We start from the raw sequence: 26,669 nt of genomic DNA on the forward strand, positions 1-26,669 counted from the left end.
TGGTAGTTTATAGTAACGTGTTTATGTTGTGTGGTTATAAACATGGTTGTGTTCGTGGTTGGGCTGGTAGTTTATAGTAACGTGTTTATGTTGTGTGGTTATAAACATGGTTGTGTTCGTGGTGGGGCTGGTAGTTTATAGTAACATGTTCTATGTTGTGTGGTTATAAACATGGTTGTGTTCGTGGTGGGGCTGGTAGTTTATAGTAACATGTTCTATGTTGTGTGGTTATAAACATGGTTGTGTTCGTGGTGGGGCTGGTAGTTTATAGTAACATGTTTGTGTTCGTGGTGGGGCTGGTAGTTTATAGTAACGTGTTTATGTTGTGTGGTTATAAACATGGTTGTGTTCGTGGTTGGGCTGGTAGTTTATAGTAACGTGTTTATGTTGTGTGGTTATAAACATGGTTGTGTTGTGTTCGTGGTTGGGCTGGTAGTTTATAGTAACGTGTTTATGTTGTGTGGTTATAAACATGGTTGTGTTCGTGGTTGGGCTGGTAGTTTATAGTAACATGGTTGTGTTGTGTGGTTATAAACATGGTTTTGTTGTGTTCGTGGTGGGGCTGGTAGTTTATAGTAACGTGTTTATGTTGTGTGGTTATAAACATGGTTTTGTTGTGTTCGTGGTGGGGCTGGTAGTTTATAGTAACATGGTTGTGTTGTGTTCGTGGTGGGGCTGGTAGTTTATAGTAACGTGTTTATGTTGTGTGGTTATAAACATGGTTTTGTTGTGTTCGTGGTTGGGCTGGTAGTTTATAGTAACATGGTTGTGTTCGTGGTGGGGCTGGTAGTTTATAGTAACGTGTTTATGTCGTGTGGTTATAAACATGGTTGTGTTGTGTTCGTGGTGGGGCTGGTAGTTTATAGTAACGTGTTTATGTTGTGTGGTTATAAACATGGTTGTGTTCGTGGTTGGGCTGGTAGTTTATAGTAACGTGTTTATGTTGTGTGGTTATAAACATGGTTTTGTTGTGTTCGTGGTGGGGCTGGTAGTTTATAGTAACATGGTTGTGTTGTGTGGTTATAAACATGGTTGTGTTGTGTTCGTGGTGGGGCTGGTAGTTTATAGTAACGTGTTTATGTTGTGTGGTTATAAACATGGTTGTGTTCGTGGTTGGGCTGGTAGTTTATAGTAACGTGTTTATGTTGTGTGGTTATAAACATGGTTTTGTTGTGTTCGTGGTGGGGCTGGTAGTTTATAGTAACATGGTTGTGTTGTGTGGTTATAAACATGGTTGTGTTGTGTTCGTGGTGGGGCTGGTAGTTTATAGTAACGTGTTTATGTTGTGTGGTTATAAACATGGTTGTGTTCGTGGTTGGGCTGGTAGTTTATAGTAACGTGTTTATGTTGTGTGGTTATAAACATGGTTTTGTTGTGTTCGTGGTGGGGCTGGTAGTTTATAGTAACATGGTTGTGTTGTGTGGTTATAAACATGGTTGTGTTGTGTTCGTGGTGGGGCTGGTAGTTTATAGTAACGTGTTTATGTTGTGTGGTTATAAACATGGTTGTGTTCGTGGTTGGGCTGGTAGTTTATAGTAACGTGTTTATGTTGTGTGGTTATAAACATGGTTGTGTTCGTGGTTGGGCTGGTAGTTTATAGTAACATGTTTATGTTGTGTGGTTATAAACATGGTTGTGTTCGTGGTTGGGCTGGTAGTTTATAGTAACGCGTTTATGTTGTGTGGTTATAAACATGGTTGTGTTCGTGGTTGGGCTGGTAGTTTATAGTAACGTGTTTATGTTGTGTGGTTATAAACATGGTTGTGTTCGTGGTTGGGCTGGTAGTTTATAGTAACATGGTTGTGTTCGTGGTGGGGCTGGTAGTTTATAGTAACATGGTTGTGTTCGTGGTTGGGCTGGTAGTTTATAGTAACATGGTTGTGTTCGTGGTGGGGCTGGTAGTTTATAGTAACGTGTTTATGTTGTGTGGTTATAAACATGGTTGTGTTCGTGGTGGGGCTGGTAGTTTATAGTAACATGTTCTATGTTGTGTGGTTATAAACATGGTTGTGTTCGTGGTTGGGCTGGTAGTTTATAGTAACGTGTTTATGTTGTGTGGTTATGAACATGGTTGTGTTGTGTTCGTGGTGGGGCTGGTAGTTTATAGTAACATGTTTATGTTGTGTGGTTATAAACATGGTTGTGTTCGTGGTTGGGCTGGTAGTTTATAGTAACATGTTTATGTTGTGTGGTTATAAACATGGTTGTGTTCGTGGTTGGGCTGGTAGTTTATAGTAACATGTTTATGTTGTGTGGTTATAAACATGGTTGTGTTCGTGGTTGGGCTGGTAGTTTATAGTAACGTGTTTATGTTGTGTGGTTATAAACATGGTTGTGTTCGTGGTTGGGCTGGTAGTTTATAGTAACGTGTTTATGTTGTGTGGTTATAAACATGGTTGTGTTCGTGGTTGGGCTGGTAGTTTATAGTAACATGGTTGTGTTCGTGGTGGGGCTGGTAGTTTATAGTAACATGGTTGTGTTGTGTTCGTGGTGGGGCTGGTAGTTTATAGTAACGTGTTTATGTTGTGTGGTTATAAACATGGTTGTGTTCGTGGTTGGGCTGGTAGTTTATAGTAACATGGTTGTGTTCGTGGTGGGGCTGGTAGTTTATAGTAACATGGTTGTGTTCGTGGTTGGGCTGGTAGTTTATAGTAACATGGTTGTGTTCGTGGTTGGGCTGGTAGTTTATAGTAACATGGTTGTGTTCGTGGTGGGGCTGGTAGTTTATAGTAACGTGTTTATGTTGTGTGGTTATAAACATGGTTGTGTTCGTGGTTGGGCTGGTAGTTTATAGTAACGTGTTTATGTTGTGTGGTTATAAACATGGTTTTGTTGTGTTCGTGGTTGGGCTGGTAGTTTATAGTAACGTGTTTATGTTGTGTGGTTATAAACATGGTTGTGTTGTGTTCGTGGTTGGGCTGGTAGTTTATAGTAACGTGTTTATGTTGTGTGGTTATAAACATGGTTTTGTTGTGTTCGTGGTGGGGCTGGTAGTTTATAGTAACGTGTTTATGTTGTGTGGTTATAAACACGGTTGTGTTCGTGGTTGGGCTGGTAGTTTATAGTAACGTGTTTATGTTGTGTGGTTATAAACATGGTTGTGTTCGTGGTGGGGCTGGTAGTTTATAGTAACATGGTTGTGTTGTGTTCGTGGTTGGGCTGGTAGTTTATAGTAACGTGTTTATGTTGTGTGGTTATAAACATGGTTGTGTTGTGTTCGTGGTTGGGCTGGTAGTTTATAGTAACGTGTTTATGTTGTGTGGTTATAAACATGGTTGTGTTCGTGGTTGGGCTGGTAGTTTATAGTAACATGGTTGTGTTGTGTGGTTATAAACATGGTTGTGTTGTGTTCGTGGTTGGGCTGGTAGTTTATAGTAACGTGTTTATGTTGTGTGGTTATAAACATGGTTGTGTTCGTGGTTGGGCTGGTAGTTTATAGTAACGTGTTTATGTTGTGTGGTTATAAACATGGTTGTGTTCGTGGTGGGGCTGGTAGTTTATAGTAACGTGTTTATGTTGTGTGGTTATAAACATGGTTGTGTTCGTGGTTGGGCTGGTAGTTTATAGTAACATGGTTGTGTTGTGTGGTTATAAACATGGTTTTGTTGTGTTCGTGGTGGGGCTGGTAGTTTATAGTAACGTGTTTATGTTGTGTGGTTATAAACATGGTTTTGTTGTGTTCGTGGTTGGGCTGGTAGTTTATAGTAACGTGTTTATGTTGTGTGGTTATAAACATGGTTGTGTTGTGTTCGTGGTGGGGCTGGTAGTTTATAGTAACGTGTTTATGTTGTGTGGTTATAAACATGGTTTTGTTGTGTTCGTGGTGGGGCTGGTAGTTTATAGTAACATGGTTGTGTTGTGTGGTTATAAACATGGTTTTGTTGTGTTCGTGGTGGGGCTGGTAGTTTATAGTAACGTGTTTATGTTGTGTGGTTATAAACATGGTTGTGTTGTGTTCGTGGTGGGGCTGGTAGTTTATAGTAACATGGTTGTGTTGTGTTCGTGGTGGGGCTGGTAGTTTATAGTAACGTGTTTATGTTGTGTGGTTATAAACATGGTTGTGTTCGTGGTGGGGCTGGTAGTTTATAGTAACATGTTCTATGTTGTGTGGTTATAAACATGGTTGTGTTCGTGGTGGGGCTGGTAGTTTATAGTAACGTGTTTATGTTGTGTGGTTATAAACATGGTTTTGTTGTGTTCGTGGTTGGGCTGGTAGTTTATAGTAACATGGTTGTGTTCGTGGTGGGGCTGGTAGTTTATAGTAACGTGTTTATGTTGTGTGGTTATAAACATGGTTGTGTTGTGTTCGTGGTGGGGCTGGTAGTTTATAGTAACGTGTTTATGTTGTGTGGTTATAAACATGGTTGTGTTCGTGGTTGGGCTGGTAGTTTATAGTAACGTGTTTATGTTGTGTGGTTATAAACATGGTTTTGTTGTGTTCGTGGTTGGGCTGGTAGTTTATAGTAACGTGTTTATGTTGTGTGGTTATAAACATGGTTTTGTTGTGTTCGTGGTGGGGCTGGTAGTTTATAGTAACATGGTTGTGTTGTGTGGTTATAAACATGGTTGTGTTGTGTTCGTGGTGGGGCTGGTAGTTTATAGTAACGTGTTTATGTTGTGTGGTTATAAACATGGTTGTGTTCGTGGTTGGGCTGGTAGTTTATAGTAACGTGTTTATGTTGTGTGGTTATAAACATGGTTGTGTTCGTGGTTGGGCTGGTAGTTTATAGTAACGTGTTTATGTTGTGTGGTTATAAACATGGTTGTGTTCGTGGTGGGGCTGGTAGTTTATAGTAACGTGTTTATGTTGTGTGGTTATAAACATGGTTGTGTTCGTGGTTGGGCTGGTAGTTTATAGTAACATGGTTGTGTTCGTGGTGGGGCTGGTAGTTTATAGTAACATGGTTGTGTTCGTGGTTGGGCTGGTAGTTTATAGTAACATGGTTGTGTTCGTGGTTGGGCTGGTAGTTTATAGTAACATGGTTGTGTTCGTGGTGGGGCTGGTAGTTTATAGTAACGTGTTTATGTTGTGTGGTTATAAACATGGTTGTGTTCGTGGTTGGGCTGGTAGTTTATAGTAACGTGTTTATGTTGTGTGGTTATAAACATGGTTGTGTTCGTGGTGGGGCTGGTAGTTTATAGTAACATGGTTGTGTTCGTGGTGGGGCTGGTAGTTTATAGTAACGTGTTTATGTTGTGTGGTTATAAACATGGTTGTGTTCGTGGTTGGGCTGGTAGTTTATAGTAACGTGTTTATGTTGTGTGGTTATAAACATGGTTGTGTTCGTGGTTGGGCTGGTAGTTTATAGTAACATGGTTGTGTTGTGTTCGTGGTTGGGCTGGTAGTTTATAGTAACGTGTTTATGTTGTGTGGTTATAAACATGGTTGTGTTCGTGGTTGGGCTGGTAGTTTATAGTAACATGGTTGTGTTGTGTTCGTGGTTGGGCTGGTAGTTTATAGTAACGTGTTTATGTTGTGTGGTTATAAACATGGTTGTGTTCGTGGTTGGGCTGGTAGTTTATAGTAACATGGTTGTGTTGTGTTCGTGGTTGGGCTGGTAGTTTATAGTAACGTGTTTATGTTGTGTGGTTATAAACATGGTTTTGTTGTGTTCGTGGTGGGGCTGGTAGTTTATAGTAACGTGTTTATGTTGTGTGGTTATAACATGGTTGTGTTGTGTTCGTGGTGGGGCTGGTAGTTTATAGTAACATGGTTGTGTTCGTGGTTGGGCTGGTAGTTTATAGTAACATGTTTATGTTGTGTGGTTATAAACATGGTTGTGTTGTGTTCGTGGTGGGGCTGGTAGTTTATAGTAACGTGTTTATGTTGTGTGGTTATAAACATGGTTTTGTTGTGTTCGTGGTGGGGCTGGTAGTTTATAGTAACGTGTTTATGTTGTGTGGTTATAAACATGGTTGTGTTCGTGGTTGGGCTGGTAGTTTATAGTAACGTGTTTATGTTGTGTGGTTATAAACATGGTTTTGTTGTGTTCGTGGTGGGGCTGGTAGTTTATAGTAACATGGTTGTGTTGTGTGGTTATAAACATGGTTGTGTTGTGTTCGTGGTGGGGCTGGTAGTTTATAGTAACGTGTTTATGTTGTGTGGTTATAAACATGGTTGTGTTCGTGGTTGGGCTGGTAGTTTATAGTAACGTGTTTATGTTGTGTGGTTATAAACATGGTTGTGTTCGTGGTTGGGCTGGTAGTTTATAGTAACGTGTTTATGTTGTGTGGTTATAAACATGGTTGTGTTCGTGGTGGGGCTGGTAGTTTATAGTAACGTGTTTATGTTGTGTGGTTATAAACATGGTTTTGTTGTGTTCGTGGTTGGGCTGGTAGTTTATAGTAACGTGTTTATGTTGTGTGGTTATAAACATGGTTGTGTTGTGTTCGTGGTGGGGCTGGTAGTTTATAGTAACATGTTTATGTTGTGTGGTTATAAACATGGTTTTGTTGTGTTCGTGGTTGGGCTGGTAGTTTATAGTAACGTGTTTATGTTGTGTGGTTATAAACATGGTTGTGTTCGTGGTTGGGCTGGTAGTTTATAGTAACATGGTTGTGTTCGTGGTGGGGCTGGTAGTTTATAGTAACATGGTTGTGTTCGTGGTTGGGCTGGTAGTTTATAGTAACATGGTTGTGTTCGTGGTTGGGCTGGTAGTTTATAGTAACATGGTTGTGTTCGTGGTGGGGCTGGTAGTTTATAGTAACGTGTTTATGTTGTGTGGTTATAAACATGGTTGTGTTCGTGGTTGGGCTGGTAGTTTATAGTAACGTGTTTATGTTGTGTGGTTATAAACATGGTTGTGTTCGTGGTGGGGCTGGTAGTTTATAGTAACATGGTTGTGTTCGTGGTGGGGCTGGTAGTTTATAGTAACATGTTTATGTTGTGTGGTTATAAACATGGTTGTGTTCGTGGTTGGGCTGGTAGTTTATAGTAACATGTTTATGTTGTGTGGTTATAAACATGGTTGTGTTCGTGGTTGGGCTGGTAGTTTATAGTAACGTGTTTATGTTGTGTGGTTATAAACATGGTTGTGTTCGTGGTTGGGCTGGTAGTTTATAGTAACGTGTTTATGTTGTGTGGTTATAAACATGGTTGTGTTGTGTTCGTGGTTGGGCTGGTAGTTTATAGTAACATGTTTATGTTGTGTGGTTATAAACATGGTTGTGTTCGTGGTGGGGCTGGTAGTTTATAGTAACATGGTTGTGTTCGTGGTGGGGCTGGTAGTTTATAGTAACATGTTTATGTTGTGTGGTTATAAACATGGTTGTGTTCGTGGTTGGGCTGGTAGTTTATAGTAACGTGTTTATGTTGTGTGGTTATAAACATGGTTGTGTTGTGTTCGTGGTGGGGCTGGTAGTTTATAGTAACGTGTTTATGTTGTGTGGTTATAAACATGGTTGTGTTCGTGGTTGGGCTGGTAGTTTATAGTAACGTGTTTATGTTGTGTGGTTATAAACATGGTTGTGTTCGTGGTTGGGCTGGTAGTTTATAGTAACATGGTTTTGTTGTGTTCGTGGTGGGGCTGGTAGTTTATAGTAACGTGTTTATGTTGTGTGGTTATAAACATGGTTGTGTTCGTGGTTGGGCTGGTAGTTTATAGTAACATGGTTGTGTTGTGTTCGTGGTTGGGCTGGTAGTTTATAGTAACGTGTTTATGTTGTGTGGTTATAAACATGGTTTTGTTGTGTTCGTGGTTGGGCTGGTAGTTTATAGTAACGTGTTTATGTTGTGTGGTTATAAACATGGTTGTGTTGTGTTCGTGGTGGGGCTGGTAGTTTATAGTAACGTGTTTATGTTGTGTGGTTATAAACATGGTTGTGTTCGTGGTTGGGCTGGTAGTTTATAGTAACGTGTTTATGTTGTGTGGTTATAAACATGGTTGTGTTCGTGGTTGGGCTGGTAGTTTATAGTAACATGTTTATGTTGTGTGGTTATAAACATGGTTTTGTTGTGTTCGTGGTTGGGCTGGTAGTTTATAGTAACGTGTTTATGTTGTGTGGTTATAAACATGGTTTTGTTGTGTTCGTGGTTGGGCTGGTAGTTTATAGTAACGTGTTTATGTTGTGTGGTTATAAACATGGTTGTGTTGTGTTCGTGGTTGGGCTGGTAGTTTACAGTAACATGGTTGTGTTGTGTTCGTGGTTGGGCTGGTAGTTTATAGTAACGTGTTTATGTTGTGTTGTTATAAACATGGTTGTGTTCGTGGTGGGGCTGGTAGTTTATAGTAACGTGTTTATGTTGTGTGGTTATAAACATGGTTGTGTTGTGTTCGTGGTTGGGCTGGTAGTTTACAGTAACATGGTTGTGTTGTGTTCGTGGTTGGGCTGGTAGTTTATAGTAACGTGTTTATGTTGTGTGGTTATAAACATGGTTGTGTTCGTGGTGGGGCTGGTAGTTTATAGTAACGTGTTTATGTTGTGTGGTTATAAACATGGTTGTGTTCGTGGTGGGGCTGGTAGTTTATAGTAACGTGTTTATGTTGTGTGGTTATAAACATGTTTATGTTGTGTTCGTGGTGGGGCTGGTAGTTTATATGTTCTGACAGGATGACAAGGCCTGTTGTACTGAAAGACTATGTCTGAATTGGAAAGAAATGTGGAGGGTCACTTCCTATTGTTTGGAAGTCGATATCGTAACCATAGAAACAGATACAAAGTGCTTTGTTTTATAATGATATTTAAATTGCGCTTCACACAGTTGCTGTAATCCATATCACTTTCATTTACACCGTGGTAATTCATTAACGCTTAGTCTTCAGTGGCCTAACTTTATTTTCACAGAAGATATATAAATCATTTGGCTTAGTAATTGTCTGTAATTAAAATGTGTTGTTGTCTAAATCATTGTATTTGACATTTACAGTCTAATCATTATATTTCAGTTGTAGGCTGTGTCATATTCTTTAATTCATGTTTTTCACATTTCCATTTTGTGGTTCGTGATAGGATGTTATGTCATTTGGGTGGGAGTCTGTCTAGTATAAATCATGGTAACAGTCACTTCCTCTGTCTAGTATAAAGCATGGTAACATCTATATCCTCTGTCTAGTATAAAGCATGGTAACATCTATATCCTCTGTCTAGTATAAAGCAAGGTAACATCTATATCCTCTGTCTAGTATAAAGCATGGTAACATCTATATCCTCTGTCTAGTATAAAGCATGGTAACAGCCATATCCCTCTGTCTAGTATAAATCATGGTAACATCTATATCCTCTGTCTAGTATAAAGCATGGTAACAGCTATATCCTCTGTCTAGTATAAATCATGGTAACAGTCACTTCCTCTGTCTAGTATAAATCATGGTAACAGTCATATCCTCTGTCTAGGATAAAGCATGGTAACAGCTATATCCTCTGTCTAGTATAAAGCATGGTAACAGTCACTTCCTCTGTCTAGTATAAATCATGGTAACAGCCACTTCCTCTGTCTAGTATAAATCATGGTAACAGTCACTTCCTCTGTCTAGTATAAATCATGGTAACAGCCACTTCCTCTGTCTAGTATAAATCATGGTAACAGTCACTTCCTCTGTCTAGTATAAATCATGGTAACAGTCACTTCCTCTGTCTAGTATAAAGCATGGTAACAGCCACTTCCTCTGTCTAGTATAAATCATGGTAACAGTCACTTCCTCTGTCTAGTATAAATCATGGTAACAGTCACTTCCTCTGTCTAGGATAAAGCATGGTAACAGCTATATCCTCTGTCTAGTATAAATCATGGTAACAGTCACTTCCTCTGTCTAGTATAAAGCATGGTAACAGTCACTTCCTCTGTCTAGTATAAATCATGGTAACAGCCACTTCCTCTGTCTAGTATAAATCATGGTAACAGTCACTTCCTCTGTCTAGTATAAATCATGGCAACAGTCACTTCCTCTGTCTAGTATAAAGCATGGTAACAGCCACTTCCTCTGTCTAGTATAAATCATGGTAACAGTCACTTCCTCTGTCTAGTATAAATCATGGTAACAGTCACTTCCTCTGTCTAGTATAAAGCATGGTAACAGCCACTTCCTCTGTCTAGTATAAAGCATGGTAACAGTCACTTCCTCTGTCTAGTATAAATCATGGTAACAGTCACTTCCTCTGTCTAGTATAAATCATGGTAACAGTCATTTCCTCTGTCTAGTATAAATCATGATAACAGTCACTTCCTCTGTCTAGTATAAATCATGGTAACAGTAATTTCCTCTGTCTAGTATAAATCATGGTAACAGTCATTTCCTCTGTCTAGTATAAATCATGGTAACAGTCATTTCCTCTGTCTAGTATAAATCATGGTAACAGCCATTTCCTCTGTCTAGTATAAATCATGGTAACAGTCACTTCCTCTGTCTAGTATAAATCATGGTAACAGTCACTTCCTCTGTCTAGTATAAATAATGGTAACAGTCATTTCCTCTGTCTAGTATAAATCATGGTAACAGCCATTTCCTCTGTCTAGTATAAATCATGGTAACAGTCACTTCCTCTGTCTAGTATCTAGCTGGCTTGACATGGTAACATGTATTGATCTGGACCTACATAGTGGTTGTAGTATAGTGGGAGGATATATATTAATCAGGACCTACATAGTGGTTGTAGTATAGTGGGAGGATATATATTGATCAGGACCTACATAGTGGTTGTAGTATAGTGGGAGGATATATATTGATCAGGACCTACATAGTGGTTGTAGTATAGTGGGAGGATATATATTGATCAGGACCTACATAGTGGTTGTAATGTAGTGGGAGGATATATATTGATCAGCACCTACATAGTGGTTGTAGTATAGTGGGAGGATATATATAGATCAGGACCTACATAGTGGTTGTAGTATAGTGGGAGGATATATATTGATCAGGACCTACATAGTGGTTGTAGTATAGTGGGAGGATATATATTGATCAGGACCTACATAGTGGTTGTAGTATAGTGGGAGGATATATATTGATCAGGACCTACATAGTGGTTGTAGTATAGTGGGAGGATATATATTAATCAGGACCTACATAGTGGTTGTAGTATAGTGGGAGGATATGTATTGATCAGGACCTACATAGTGGTTGTAGTATAGTGGGAGGATATATATTGATCTGGACCTACATAGTGGTTGTAGTATAGTGGGAGGATATATATTGATCTGGACCTACATAGTGGTTGTAGTATAGTGGGAGGATATGTATTGATCAGGACCTACATAGTGGTTGTAGTATAGTGGGAGGATATATATTGATCAGGACCTACATAGTGGTTGTAGTATAGTGGGAGGATATATATTGATCAGGACCTACATAGTGGTTGTAGTATAGTGGGAGGATATATATTGATCAGGATATATATTGATCAGGACCTACATAGTGGTTGTAGTATAGTGGGAGGATATATATTGATCAGGATATATATTGATCAGGACCTACATAGTGGTTGTAGTATAGTGGGAGGATATATATTGATCAGGACCTACATAGTGGTTGTAGTATAGTGGGAGGATATATATTGATCAGGACCTACATAGTGGTTGTAGTATAGTGGGAGGATATATATTGATCAGGACCTACATAGTGGTTGTAGCATAGTGGGAGGATATATATTGATCAGGACCTACATAGTGGTTGTAGTATAGTGGGAGGATATGTATTGATCTGGACCTACATAGTGGTTGTAGTATAGTGGGAGGATATATATAGATCTGGACCTACATAGTGGTTGTAGCATAGTGGGAGGATATATATTGATCAGGACCTACATAGTGGTGGTAGTATAGTGGGAGGATATACATTGATCAGGACCTACATAGTGGTTGTAGTATAGTGGGAGGATATATATTAATCAGGACCTACATAGTGGTGGTAGTATAGTGGGAGGATATATATTGATCAGGACCTACATAGTGGTTGTAGTATAGTGGGAGGATATATATTGATCAGGACCTACATAGTGGTTGTAGTATAGTGGGAGGATATATATTGATCAGGACCTACATAGTGGTTGTAGTATAGTGGGAGGATATATATTGATCAGGACCTACATAGTGGTTGTAGTATAGTGGGAGGATATATATTGATCAGGACCTACATAGTGGTTGTAGTATAGTGGGAGGATATATATTGATCAGGACCTACATAGTGGTTGTAGCATAGTGGGAGGATATATATTGATCAGGACCTACATAGTGGTTGTAGTATAGTGGGAGGATATGTATTGATCTGGACCTACATAGTGGTTGTAGTATAGTGGGAGGATATATATAGATCTGGACCTACATAGTGGTTGTAGCATAGTGGGAGGATATATATTGATCAGGACCTACATAGTGGTTGTAGTATAGTGGGAGGATATGTATTGATCTGGACCTACATAGTGGTTGTAGTATAGTGGGAGGATATATATAGATCTGGACCTACATAGTGGTTGTAGCATAGTGGGAGGATATATATTGATCAGGACCTACATAGTGGTTGTAGCATAGTGGGAGGATATATATTGATCAGGACCTACATAGTGGTTGTAGTATAGTGGGAGGATATATATTGATCTGGACCTACATAGTGGTTGTAGTATAGTGGGAGGATATATATTGATCAGGACCTACATAGTGGTTGTAGCATAGTGGGAGGATATATATTGATCAGGACCTACATAGTGGTTGTAGTATAGTGGGAGGATATATATTGATCTGGACCTACATAGTGGTTGTAGTATAGTGGGAGGATATATATTGATCAGGATATATATTGATCAGGACCTACATAGTGGTTGTAGTATAGTGGGAGGATATATATTGATCTGGACCTACATAGTGGTTGTAGTATAGTGGGAGGATATATATTGATCAGGACCTACATAGTGGTTGTAGTATAGTGGGAGGATATATATTGATCTGGACCTACATAGTGGTTGTAGTATAGTGGGAGGATATATATTGATCAGGACCTACATAGTGGTTGTAGCATAGTGGGAGGATATATATTGATCTGGACCTACATAGTGGTTGTAGTATAGTGGGAGGATATATATTGATCTGGACCTACATAGTGGTTGTAGTATAGTGGGAGGATATATATTGATCAGGACCTACATAGTGGTTGTAGCATAGTGGGAGGATATATATTGATCAGGACCTACATAGTGGTTGTAGTATAGTGGGAGGATATATATTGATCAGGACCTACATAGTGGTTGTAGTATAGTGGGAGGATATATATATTGATCAGGACCTACATAGTGGTTGTAGTATAGTGGGAGGATATATATTGATCAGGACCTACATAGTGGTTGTAATGTAGTGGGAGGATATATATTGATCAGGACCTACATAGTGGTTGTAGTATAGTGGGAGGATATATATTGATCAGGACCTACATAGTGGTTGTAGTATAGTGGGAGGATATATATTGATCAGGACCTACATAGTGGTTGTAGTATAGTGGGAGGATATATATAGATCAGGACCTACATAGTGGTTGTAGTATAGTGGGAGGATATATATTGATCAGGACCTACATAGTGGTTGTAGTATAGTGGGAGGATATATATTGATCAGGACCTACATAGTGGTTGTAGTATAGTGGGAGGATATATATTGATCTGGACCTACATAGTGGTTGTAGTATAGTGGGAGGATATATATTGATCAGGACCTACATAGTGGTTGTAGTATAGTGGGAGGATATATATTGATCAGGACCTACATAGTGGTTGTAGTATAGTGGGAGGATATATATTGATCAGGACCTACATAGTGGTTGTAGTATAGTGGGAGGATATATATTGATCAGGACCTACATAGTGGTTGTAGTATAGTGGGAGGATATATATTGATCAGGACCTACATAGTGGTTGTAGTATAGTGGGAGGATATATATTGATCAGGACCTACATAGTGGTTAATAGAATCCTACTAGAAGTAGAACAATGAGTTCTATCAACTGACCGTAATTGAACTTGTACTGTGAAGTCACATTTGGTCCCCGAGATGTCCCTGAAAAACACAGATGGACATTAAAGGGTTAGTAGGGTACATGGTAGGGTAGAGGGTAGGTAGGGTACGTTGGTAAGGTAGAGGGTAGGTAGGGTACGTTGGTAAGGTAGAGGGTAGGTAGGGTACATGGTAGGGTAGAGGGTTGGTAGGGTACATGGTGGGGTAGAGGGTTGGTAGTGTAGAGGGTTGGTAGGGTACATGGTGGAGTAGAGGGTTGGTAGGGTACATTGGTAATATAGAGTATGTTGGTAGGGTAGAGGGTTGGTAGGGTACATGGTAGGGTAGAGGGTTGGTAGGGTATATGGTGGGGTAGAGGGTTGGTAGGGTACATTGGTAGGGTAGAGGGTTGGTAGGGTACATGGTAGTATAGGGTACATGGTAGTAAAGTGTATATGGTAGGGTAGAGGGTAGATAGGGTACGTTGGTAGGGTACATGGTAGTATAGGGTACATGGTAGGGTAGAGGGTAGGTAGGGTACGTTGGTAGGGTACATGGTAGGATAGAGGGTGGGTAAGGTACGTTGGTAGGGTATATGGTAAAGTGTATATGGTTGGGTAGAGGGTAGGTAGGGTATGTTGGTAGGGTCCGTGGTAGTATAGGTACATGGTAGGATAGAGGGTAGGTAGGGTCCGTTGGTAGGGTAGAGGGTAGGTAGGGTACGTTGGTAGGGTAGAGGATAGGTCGTGTAGGGGATAGGGTACATGGTAGTATAGGGCACATGGTAGGGTAGAGGGTAGGTAGGGTACATGGTAGGGTAGAGGGTAGGTAGGGTACATGGTAGTATAGAGTACATGGTAGGGTAGAAGGTAGGTAGGGTAGAGGGTAGGTAGGGTAGGTGATAGGGTACATGGTAGTATAGGGTCCATGGTAGGGTAGGTAGGGTACGTTGGTAAGGTAGAGGGTAGGTATGGTAGGTAGGGTACGTTGGTAGGGTAGAGGGTAGGTAGGGTACGTTGGTAGTATAGGGTACATGGTAGGGTAGACGGTAGGTAGGCTACGTTGGTAGGATAGAGGATAGGTAGGGTACGTTGGTAGGGTAGAGGGTAGGCAGGGTACATTGGTAGGGTACATGGTAGGGTAGAGGGTAGGCAGGGTACATTGGTAGGATGCATGGTAGTATAGAGTACATTGTAGGGTAGAGGGTAGGTAGGGTACCTTGATAGGGTACATGGTAGTATAGGGTACATGGCAGGGTAGAGGGTAGGCAGGGTACATGGTAGTATAGGGTACACGGTAGGGTAGAGGGTAGGTAGGGTCCGTTGGTAGGGTACATGGTAGTATAGGATACATGGCAGGGTATGTTGGTAGGGTACATGGTAGAGCAGAGGGTTTGAGTGTCTTACATTGAGCTGCTAATCTGTTGGACTTGCTGCGGCGTTAGTGCGAACGCAAAACACGTTTCCTGAAACCGCTGGCTGTTGTCCGATGCTGCAGAAAGAGAGAGAGACAGAGAGAAACACAGAGGGAGAGAGAGAGAGAGAGACAGAGAGAAACACAGAGGGAGAGAGAGAGTGAGAGACAGAGAGAAACACAGAGGGAGAGAGTGAGAGAGAGACAGAGAGAAACACAGAGGGAGAGAGAGAGAGAGACAGAGAGAAACACAGAGGGAGAGAGTGAGAGAGAGACAGAGAGAAACACAGAGGGAGAGAGAGAGAGAGAGACAGAGAGAAACACAGAGGGAGAGAGTGAGAGAACGAGAGAGAGCGAGAGAACGAGAGAGAGAGCGAGCGAGCAAGAGTGAGAGAAAGAGTGAGAGTGAGACGGAGACAGAGAGCGAGAGAGGAGGTACTGGTTAGTGATAAGTGAGGGGAACTGTAGAGGACAGTGAACAATCAGAAGAACAATCTGGCCTTTATGGCCATGTACTCTTATAACCTCCACCCGGCACAGCCAGAAGAGGACTGGCCACCCCTCAGAGCCTGGTTCTTCTCTAGGTTTCTTCCTAGATTCCTGTCTTTCTAGGGAGTTTTTCCAAGCCACCGTGCTTCTACATCTGCGTGGCTTGCTGTTTGAGGTTTTAGTCTGGGTTTCTGTACAAGCACCTTGTGACATCAGCAGACGTAAAAGGTCTTTTTAAATACATTTGATTGATTGATTGAACAGAGGCTTAGTCCCTTTTCAGTGAGAGGTCTGTTCACTCAACCGATCAGACGATACAGGGTCCTCTACCCACAACAGGGATGGTTGTTCTTCACACCAGTTATCCTCCAGACAGACTTCTCAAAACAAAACTGGCTACCAGGAACGCTCTGAGAAAAGGACGGGTGTGCTATCTTGTCATCGATGCCAGTAGAAATGGGGGCTTCAGCAATACGGAACGTGTAATATAGTCAATTGGTAGGGTGACAGTGCAGTTTGAACCTCGCACGGGCAGAGATCCTAAGAAAAACACAGATCAAAAGACCGTTTTGTCTCGTCGTCATTCACCTCCTCAACAAACTGGGTCCTTGTACAGCCTTGGGCTTGGTGGAGTGGTATAGTGCAACAGTGGGGCGCTGAAGTGCTGCCTGGGGGGGGCTTACGGAGTGGGAGAAACAGCCCTGTATGAAGACAGACTGGGGGGGGGTAGTACGGTCCCAGCCTGTAGTTCAGCTGTAAACCGTCTTTGTGCTGACAGAGTTGTGAGACCGATGATGTCACTGTAGATGACCGCACAAAGGACTTGTCATGTGTGTGTGTCTGGTGTCTGGTGTTTGTGTGTGAGACTGGTGAGTGTGTGTGTGTGTCTCTGGTGAGCGGGTGTGTGTGTGTGTCTGGTGAGCGTGTGTGTGTGTCTGGTGAGTGTGTGTGTGTCTGGTAAGCGTGTGTGTGTGTGTCTGGTGAGCGTGTGTATGTGTGTCTGGTGAGCGTGTCTGGTGAGCGTGTGTGTGTGTGTGTGTCTGGTGAGCGTGTGTGTGTGTGTGTGTTCAGCCCTTCCTAACTGATCCTTGCGGGATGGACCAACAGAACGTCTTGGCCAGAGAGCTGCTCATCTCCTCACATCACAGGAGCTGAAAGCTGCTCATCCAAATCAGAAACATGTGGTTGGTGGGAGCAGCATACACCTGACGATAAGACCTTTTATGTTGAAGGAGGTTGAAATGGATTTACTGTCAAAGGGAGGCTACCTGTCCATTAACGTCCCCTGATGATTTCCAGTGTGATAGAACATGTGTGTTCACAATGTTACCTGACTGGACCGGAAGCAACCATATCAAAGACTTCACTGAGTTACACTTCATATAAAGAAATCAGTCAATTGAAATACATTCATTCAGGCTATAATCCATGGATTTGACATGACTGGCAATATCAGATATGAATCTGTTGGTCACAGATACCTTTAAAATAATAATAATAATAATAATAATAATGGAAGTAGTTGCGTGGATCAGAACCAGTCAGCATCTGGTGTGACCACCATTTGTCTCTTGCATCGTGACATCTCCTTCGCAGTTGATCAGGCTGCTGATTGTGGCCTGTGGAATGTTGTCCCACTCCTCCTCAATGGCTGTGCGAAGTAGCTGGATATTGTACACGCTGTCGTACACGTGGATACAGAGCATCCCAAAAATGCTCAATGGGTGTCACATCTGGTGAGTATGCAGGCCATGGAAGAACTGGGACATTTTCAGCTTCCAGGAATTGTGTACAGATCCTTGCGACATGGGGCCGTGCATTATCATGCTGAAACGTGAGGTGATGGAGGAGAATGAATAGTACGAAAATGGGCCTCAGGATCTCATCTCGCTATCTCTGTGCATTAAAACGGCTATTGATAAAATGCAATTGTGTTCGTTGTCCGTAGCTCATGCCTGCCCCATTCCATAACCCCACCATGGGGCACTCTGTTGACATCAGCAAACTGCTCACCCCCACGACGCCATACACGCGGTCTGCGGTTCTGACGTACTGTCAACTTCTCTTAAGAAGTTGGAGGTGGCTTATATTAGAGAAATGAACATTCAATTGTCTGGCAACAGCTCTGGTGAACATTCCTGCAGTCAGCATGCCAAATACACGCTCCCTCAAAACACGAGACATCTGTGGCATTGTGACACTGCACATTTTAGAGTGGCCTTTTGTCCCCGGGCACAAGGTGTACCTGTGTAATGATCATGCTGTTTAATCAGCTTCTTGATAGGCCACACCTGTCAGGTGGATGGATTATCTTGAAATGCTCACTATTAAACAAATTTGTGCACAACATTAGATAGAAATAAGCTTTTTGAGCGTATGGAACATTTCTGGGATCTTTTATTTCAGCTCATGAAACGTGACCAACACGTTTATATTTTTGTTCAGTGTAGTTACCTGATTGGCTGGACAGGGTAAAGCAGATCGTTCAGGGCCAATCACACGGAAAGGCATCAGGCTGCAACTATACTGACAACAGCTTAACTGGCTTCCTTTTGATTTGACACACACACACACACACACACACACACACACACACACACACACACACACACACACCCCCACACACACACACCCTCACACACACACCCTCACACACACCCCCACCCCCACACACACCCTCACACACACACACCCCCACACACACACACACCCCCACACACACCCCCCCACACACATACCCACACACACGGTAAATGATCACAGAGTAATATGAGGGAACTCTCTTGACGGTGGTAATTACTTTCCGTTTAGGATGATGGGGGCGGGGAGGGGAGAGGGACCAACCAAGAAGAACCCCCCCCCCCCCCCCCCACGAGACGATTCCCAAGGCCCAACCACCAGGTTCCCTAACTCATCTGCATTAACTGAGAACAATCTGTTTTTCACCGCCTGTCTGTCTGTCAAAATGGGTCTGTGGTTCTCTTTCCACCACCTGGGGTGCAATTAGAGATGAGAAGGGGTGTGAGGTGGATTTACCACAGCCCCCAGTCTGCTACAATACTAGATGGTAGAAAGAATACAAACATCCATGTGATCCTAGAGTGCAGCAGTTGGTTCCTAACAATGGTCTTCTTCCTCCCGGGCGCCCAGGCTATAAATAGACTGTTATTCTCTCTTCCCGCTCGCTCTCTCTCTCTTTCCCTCACCCCCCCCGCTCAATCTTCAGCATCTGATTTGTTCCAGCCATTGGCTGCAGAGTGGAGGGATCTGTGAGGGGGGTGTTTCTACGTTACTGGTGGAAAGGCAAAGGGTTAACACACACACACACACACACCTCCATCTATCAGATCTATACTGGACGGCTGCTTCTGACAGCAAAGCATGGCAAACACTGTTCCTAGATCAGCTCTTATGGTAAAAGTAGTGTGGGCTCACATCTGTACCTTTTCTTTCTGGGGTGAATGTGTTCTGGAGTCAGTACTGGCTAAGAGGAGGAGATGAGAGGGAACTATATGCTAGGGAGAATCTGTTCTGGAGTCAGTACTGGATAAGAGGAGGAGATGAGAGGGAACTATATGCTAGGGAGAATGAGAGCCGCTCTAGTCTTCAGTGGAGCAAAGACCAGCTGGAGTCTATTAGCTAGTCAGTGGCATCATCCCATTGTTTTATACATTACAATACACACACGCGCGCTCACACTGACACAGACACACGAGATCTGGTACTAATCACTCACAGAAAGGAGCCAAAACGGTTTAGCTCCTCTCACTGTCACCCACGGCAACAGACCGCTCCGTTCAGCTCCACCACGGTAACAGACCGCTCCGTTCAGCTCCACCACGGTAACAGACCGCTCCGTTCAGCTCCACCACGGTAACAGACCGCTCCGTTCAGCTCCACCACGGTAACAGACCGCTCCGTTCAGCTCCACCACGGTAACAGACCGCTCCGTTCAGCTTCACCACGGTAACAGACCGCTCCGTTCAGCTCCACCACGGTAACAGACCGCTCCGTTCAGCTCCACCATGGTAACAGGTAACCATGGATGCCATACCAACCCCCCCCCCCAACAACTGAACCTTCCAGACTAATCGACTTCCCTTTCCCCAACAGCCATAATGACCCTTTATTGTCCCTATACTGAGAGACCTGTGCAGCCATCCTCTCTACTCTACACAGTAGCAATTAACACATTCCAGAGCTCTTGCTGCAGCCACACACACACACACACACTCACTCACACTCCTGCTGCATGCTTCTGGTATTAGTTCAGAGTGGTGGCTGTTCCCAGCCTGGCAGCCATCACTGCTATGTGAGGTGATGTATGGAGAACACATTGAAGAGGAGTGGGCTTGGAGGAGAGATGCTGTGTGTGTGTGTGAGGTGATGTATGGAGAACACTTTGAAGAGGAGTGGGCTTGGAGGAGAGATGCTGTGTGTGTGTGAGGTGATGTATGGAGAACACATTGAAGAGGAGTGGGCTTGGAGGAGAGATGCTGTGTGTGTGTGTGAGGTGATGTATGGAGAACACATTGAAGAGGAGTGGGCTTGGAGGAGAGATGCTGTGTGTGTGTGAGGTGATGTATGGAGAACACATTGAAGAGGAGTGGGCTTGGAGGAGAGATGCTGTGTGTGTGTGAGGTGATGTATGGAGAACACTTTGAAGAGGAGTGGGCTTGGAGGAGAGACGCTGTAGTGAGGGGGGGGGTTCGGGTTGTGTGTAGTGAGGGGGCGGGGGGTCGGGTTGTGTGTAGTGAGGGGGGGGGGGGGGGGGTCGGGTTGTGTGTAGTGAGGTCAGGTGTTGTTTTGTCTACTGAGTGAAGAGGTGGTTTGCGTTGAGGGATTGGGTGTGTATTGACTAGTGAGAAGATTGTGATGGGTCAACTTGTTTCTGTGTGTGTGTGTGTGTGTGTGTGTGTGTGTGTGTGTGTGTGTGTGTGTGTGTGTGTGTGGTCACAGCCTTCTGGGGTCTGCATGGTGTGTCATGAAAATATCCATGTTGATGAAAACAAAACACATGAAGCTGTGTAACGCCAGCATTGTGCATTCCAATAAAAATTCCTCCTTGGCCCTTAAAGAGCTGAGTTAAGGTACTTTCAGAGGCCTCTTAAACCTGTTCACACATCTGCCACCTTCTCAGGGCTCTGTTGTGGCAGATGTGGTGGGGGGCAGCCATCTTGTTTGACCAGATGTGGTGGGGGGCAGCCATCTTGTTTGACCAGATGTGGCGGGGGGCAGCCATCTTGTTTGACCAGATGTGGTGCGGGGCAGCCATCTTGTTTGACCAGATGTGGCACGGGGCAGCCATCTTGTTTGACCAGATGTGGTGGGGGGCAGCCATCTTGTTTGACCAGATGTGGCGGGGGGCAGCCATCTTGTTTGACGAGATGTGGCGGGGGGCAGCCATGTTGTTTGACCAGATGTGGTGGGGGGCAGCCATCTTGTTTGACCAGAAGTGGTGGGGGGCAGCCATCTTGTTTGACCAGATGTGGCGGGGGGCAGCCATCTTGTTTGACCAGATGTGGTGGGGGGCAGCCATCTTGTTTGACCAGATGTGGTGGGGGGGCAGCCATCTTGTCTAACTCCTCTAGCTCCACAATGAAATAGGGTGCAGGCCAGGCAGCAGGCTGTTAGCCAGCCTGCCAGCATAGTGGAGTCTGCCACTAGCACAGTCAGTGTAGTCAGCTCAGCTATCACCATTGAGACCGTGTCTGTGCCTCGACCTAGGTTGGGCAAAACTAAACATGGCGGTGTTCGCCTTAGCAATCTCACTAGGATAAAGACCTCCTCCATTCCTGTCATTATTGAAAGAGATCATGATACCTCACATCTCAAAATAGGGCTACTTAATGTTAGATTCCTTACTTCAAAGGCAATTATAGTCAATGAACTAATCACTGATCATAATCTTGATGTGATTGGCCTGACTGAAACATTAAGCCTGATGAATTTACTGTGTTAAATGAGGCCTCACCTCCTGGCTACACTAGTGACCATATCCCCCGTGCATCCCGCAAAGGCGGAGGTGTTGCTAACATTTACGATAGAAAATTTTAATTTACAAAAAAAAAAAAACGTTTTCGTCTTTTGAGCCATGAAAATCACTTTTTATAGCTACTGTTTACAGGCCTCCTGGGCCATATACAGCGTTCCTCACTGAGTTCCCTGAATTCCTATCGGACCTTGTAGTCATAGCAGATAATATTCTAATCTTTGGTGACTTTAATATTCACATGGAAAAGTCCACAGACCCACTCCAAAAGGCTTTCGGAGCCATCATCGACTCAGTGGGTTTTGTCCAACATGTCTCTGGACCCACTCACTGTCACAGTCATACTCTGGACCTAGTTTTGTCCCATGGAATAAATGTTGTGGATCTTAATGTTTTTCCTCATAATCCTGGACTATCGGACCACCATTTTATTACGTTTGCAATTGCAACAAATAATCTGCTCAGACCCCAACCAAGGAACATCAAAAGTCGTGCTATAAATTCAGACAACATAAAGATTCTTTGATGTCATTCCAGATTCCCTCTGTCTACCCAAGGACGCCAGAGGACAAAAATCAGTTAACCACCTAACTGAGGAACTCAATTTAACCTTGCGCAATACCCTAGATGCAGTTGCACCCCTAAAAACTAAAAACATTTCTCATAAGAAACTAGCTCCCTGGTACACAGAAAATACCCGAGCTCTGAAGCAAGCTTCCAGAAAATTGGAACGGAAATGGCGCCACACCAAACTGGAAGTCTTCCGACTAGCTTGGAAAGACAGTACCGTGCAGTACCGAAGAGCCTTTACTGCTGCTCGATCGCTCGATCATCCTATTTTTCTAACTTATTTGAGGAAAATAAGAACAATCCGAAATTCCTTTTTAATACTGTCGCAAAGCTAACTAAAAAAGCAGCATTCCCCAAGAGAGGATGGCTTTCACTTTAGCAGTGATAAATTCATGAACTTCTTTGAGGAAAAGATCATGATTATTAGAAAGCAAATTACGGACTCCTCTTTAAATCTGCGTATTCCTTCAAAGCTCAGTTGTCCTGAGTCTGCACAACTCTGCTAGGACCTAGGATCAAGAGAGACGCTCAAGTGTTTTAGTACTATATCTCTTGACACAATGATGAAAATAATCATGGCCTCTAAACCTTCAAACTGCATACTGGACCCTATTCCAACTAAACTACTGAAAGAACTGCTTCCTGTGCTTGGCCCTCCTACGTTGAACATAATAAACGGCTCTCTATCCACCGGATGTGTACCAAACTCACTAAAAGTGTCAGTAATAAAGCCTCTCTTGAAAAAGCCAAACCTTGACCCAGAAAATATAAAAAACTATCTGCCTATATCGAATCTTCCATTCCTCTCAAAAATGTTAGAAAAGGCTGTTGCGCAGCAACTCACTGCCTTCCTGAAGACAATCAATGTATACGAAATGCTTCAGTCTGGTTTTAGACACCATCATAGCACTGAGACTGCACTTGTGAAGGTGGTAAATTACCTTTTAATGGCATCAGACAGAGGCTCTGCATCTGTCCTGGTGCTCCTAGACCTTAGTGCTGCTTTTGATACCATCGATCACCACATTCTTTTGGAGAGATTGGAAACCCAAATTGGTCTACACGGACAAGTTCTGGCCTGGTTTAGATCTTATCTGTCCTCTGACAAATCAACTGTAAATGTCGGTGTTCCTCAAGGTTCCGTTTTAGGACCACTATTGTTTTCACTATATATTTTACCTCTTGGGGATGTCATTCGAAAACATAATGTTAACTTTCACTGCTATGCGGATGACACACAGCTGTACATTTCCAAAATTGCCCTCGCTAGAAGCATGTGTTTCAGACATAAGGAAGTGGATGGCTGCAAACTTTCTACTTTTAAACTCGGACAAAACAGAGATGCTTGTTCTAGGTCCCAAGAAACAAAGAGATCTTCTGTTGAATCTGACAATTAATCTTAATGGTTGTACAGTCGTCTCAAATAAAACTGTGAAGGACCTCGGCGTTACTCTGGACCCTGATCTCTCTTTTGAAGAACATATCAAGACCATTTCAAGGACAGCTTTTTTCCATCTACAGTGCCTTGCGAAAGTATTCGGCCCCCTTGAACTTTGTGACCTTTTGCCACATTTCAGGCTTCAAACATAAAGATATAAAACTGTATTTTTTTGTGAAGAATCAACAACAAGTGGGACACAATCATGAAGTGGAACGACATTTATTGGATATTTCAAACTTTTTTAACAAATCAAAAACTGAAAAATTGGGCGTGCAAAATTATTCAGCCCCTTTACTTTCAGTGCAGCAAACTCTCTCCAGAAGTTCAGTGAGGATCTCTGAATGATCCAATGTTGACCTAAATGACTAATGATGATAAATACAATCCACCTGTGTGTAATCAAGTCTCCGTATAAATGCACCTGCACTGTGATTGTCTCAGAGGTCCGTTAAAAGCGCAGAGAGCATCATGAAGAACAAGGAACACACCAGGCAGGTCCGAGATACTGTTGTGAAGAAGTTTAAAGCCGGATTTGGATACAAAAAGATTTCCCAAGCTTTAAACATCCCAAGGAGCACTGTGCAAGCGATAATATTGAAATGGAAGGAGTATCAGACCACTGCAAATCTACCAAGACCTGGCCGTCCCTCTAAACCTTCAGCTCAAACAAGGAGAAGACTGATCAGAGATGCAGCCAAGAGGCCCATGATCACTCTGGATGAACTGCAGAGATCTACAGCTGAGGTGGGAGACTCTGTCCATATGACAACAATCAGTCGTATATTGCACAAATCTGGCCTTTATGGAAGAGTGGCAAGAAGAAAGCCATTTCTTAAAGATATCCATAAAAAGTGTTGTTTAAAGTTTGCCACAAGCTACCTGGGAGACACACCAAACATGTGGAAGAAGATGCTCTGGTCAGATGAAACCAAAATTGAACTTTTTGGCAACAATGCAAAACGTTATGTTTGGCGTAAAAGCAACACAGCTGAACACACCATCCCCACTGTCAAACATGGTGGTGGCAGCATCATGGTTTGGGCCTGCTTTTCTTCAGCAGGGACAGGGAAGATGGTTAAAATTGATGGGAAGATGGATGGAGCCAAATACAGGACCATTCTGGAAGAAAACCTGATGGAGTCTGCAAAAGACCTGAGACTGGGACGGAGATTTGTCTTCCAACAAGACAATGATCCAAAACATAAAGCAAAATCTACAATGGAATGGTTCAAAAATAAACATATCCAGGTGTTAGAATGGCCAAGTCAAAGTCCAGACCTGAATCCAATCGAGAATCTGTGGAAAGAACTGAAAACTGCTGTTTACAAATGCTCTCCATCCAACCTCACTGAGCTCGAGCTGTTTTGCAAGGAGGAATGGGAAAACATTTCAGTCTCTCGATGTGCAAAACTGATAGAGACATACCCCAAGCGACTTACAGCTGTAATCGCAGCAAAAGGTGGCGCTACAAATTATTAACTTAAGGGGGCTGAAAAATTTTGCACGCCCAATTTTTCAGTTTTTGATTTGTTAAAAAAGTTTGAAATATCCAATAAATGTCGTTCCACTTCATGATTGTGTCCCACTTGTTGTTGATTCTTCACAAAAAAATACAGTTTTATATCTTTATGTTTGAAACCTGAAATGTGGCAGAAGGTCGCAAAGTTCAAGGGGGTCGAATACTTTCGCAAGGCACTGTACGTAACATTGCAAAAATCAGAAACTTTCTGTCCAAAAATGATGCAGAAAAATTAATCCATGCTTTTGTCACTTTTAGGTTAGACTACTGCAATGCTCTACTTTCCGGCTACCCGGATAAAGCACTAAATAAACTTCAGTTAGTGCTAAATACGGCTGCTAGAATCCTGACTAGAACCAAAACAAATGATCATATTATTCCAGTGCTAGCCTCCCTACACTGGCTTCCTGTCAAAGCAAGGGCTGATTTCAAGGTTTTACTGCTAACCTACAAAGCATTACATGGGCTTGCTCCTACCTCTCTCTCTGATTTGGTCCTGCCGTACATACCTACACGTACGCTACGGTCACAAGACGCAGGCCTCCTAATTGTCCCTAGAATTTCTAAGCAAACAGCTGGAGGCTCCTATAGAGCTCCATTTTTATGGAACGGTCTGCCTACCCATGTCAGAGACACAAACTCGGTCTCAACCTTTAAGTCTTTACTGAAGACTCATCTCTTCAGTGGGTCATATGATTGAGTGTAGTCTGGCCCAGGAGTGGGAAGGTGAACGGAAAGGCTCTGGAGCAACGAACCGCCCTTGCTGTCTCTGCCTGGCCGGTTCCCCTCTTTCCACGGGGATTCTCTGCCTCTAACCCTATTACAGGGGCTGAGTCACTGGCTTACTGGGGCTCTCTCATACCGTCCCTGGGAGGGGTGCGTCACCTGAATGGGTTGAGTCACTGATGTGATCATCCTGTCTGGGTTGGCGTCCCCCCCTTGGGTTGTGCCGTGGCGGAGATCTTTGTGGGCTATACTCAGCCTTGTCTCAGGATGGTAAGTTAGTGGTTGAAGATATCCCTCTAGTGGTGTGGGGGCTGTGCTTTGGCAAAGTGGGTGGGGTTATTTCCTTCCTGTTTGGCCCTGTCCGGGGGTGTCCTCGGATGGGGCCACAGTGTCTCCTGACCCCTCCTGTCTCAGCCTCCAGTATTTATGCTGCAGTAGTTTATGTGTCGGGGGGCTAGGGTCAGTTTGTTATATCTGGAGTACTTCTCCTGTCCTATTCGGTGTCCTGTGTGAATTTAAGTGTGCTCTCTCTAATTCTCTCTTTCTTTCTCTCTTTCTTTCTCTCTCGGAGGACCTGAGCCCTAGGACCATGCCTCAGGACTACCTG

At 43.1% G+C, this 26,669-nt stretch overlaps 1 protein-coding gene across 2 annotated transcripts in view; it reads right to left on the minus strand.

The window, feature by feature from the left end:
- The window catches only part of LOC118936482 (E3 SUMO-protein ligase PIAS1-like), a 122,435-nt gene that overhangs the window by 22,414 nt on the left and 73,352 nt on the right, over nt 1-26,669 (minus strand). For both annotated transcript variants that reach the window (XM_036981423.1, XM_036981422.1), the window contains exons 3-4: nt 15,319-15,403; nt 13,928-13,975 (exon numbers count right to left, since the gene is read on the minus strand). In XM_036981423.1, the coding sequence (XP_036837318.1) occupies nt 13,928-13,975; nt 15,319-15,403 (133 nt within the window). The remainder of the gene's footprint in view (nt 1-13,927; nt 13,976-15,318; nt 15,404-26,669) is intronic.

Source organism: Oncorhynchus mykiss, chromosome 6 (assembly GCF_013265735.2).
Source record: "Oncorhynchus mykiss isolate Arlee chromosome 6, USDA_OmykA_1.1, whole genome shotgun sequence".
Classification (NCBI taxonomy): Eukaryota; Metazoa; Chordata; class Actinopteri; order Salmoniformes; family Salmonidae; genus Oncorhynchus; species Oncorhynchus mykiss.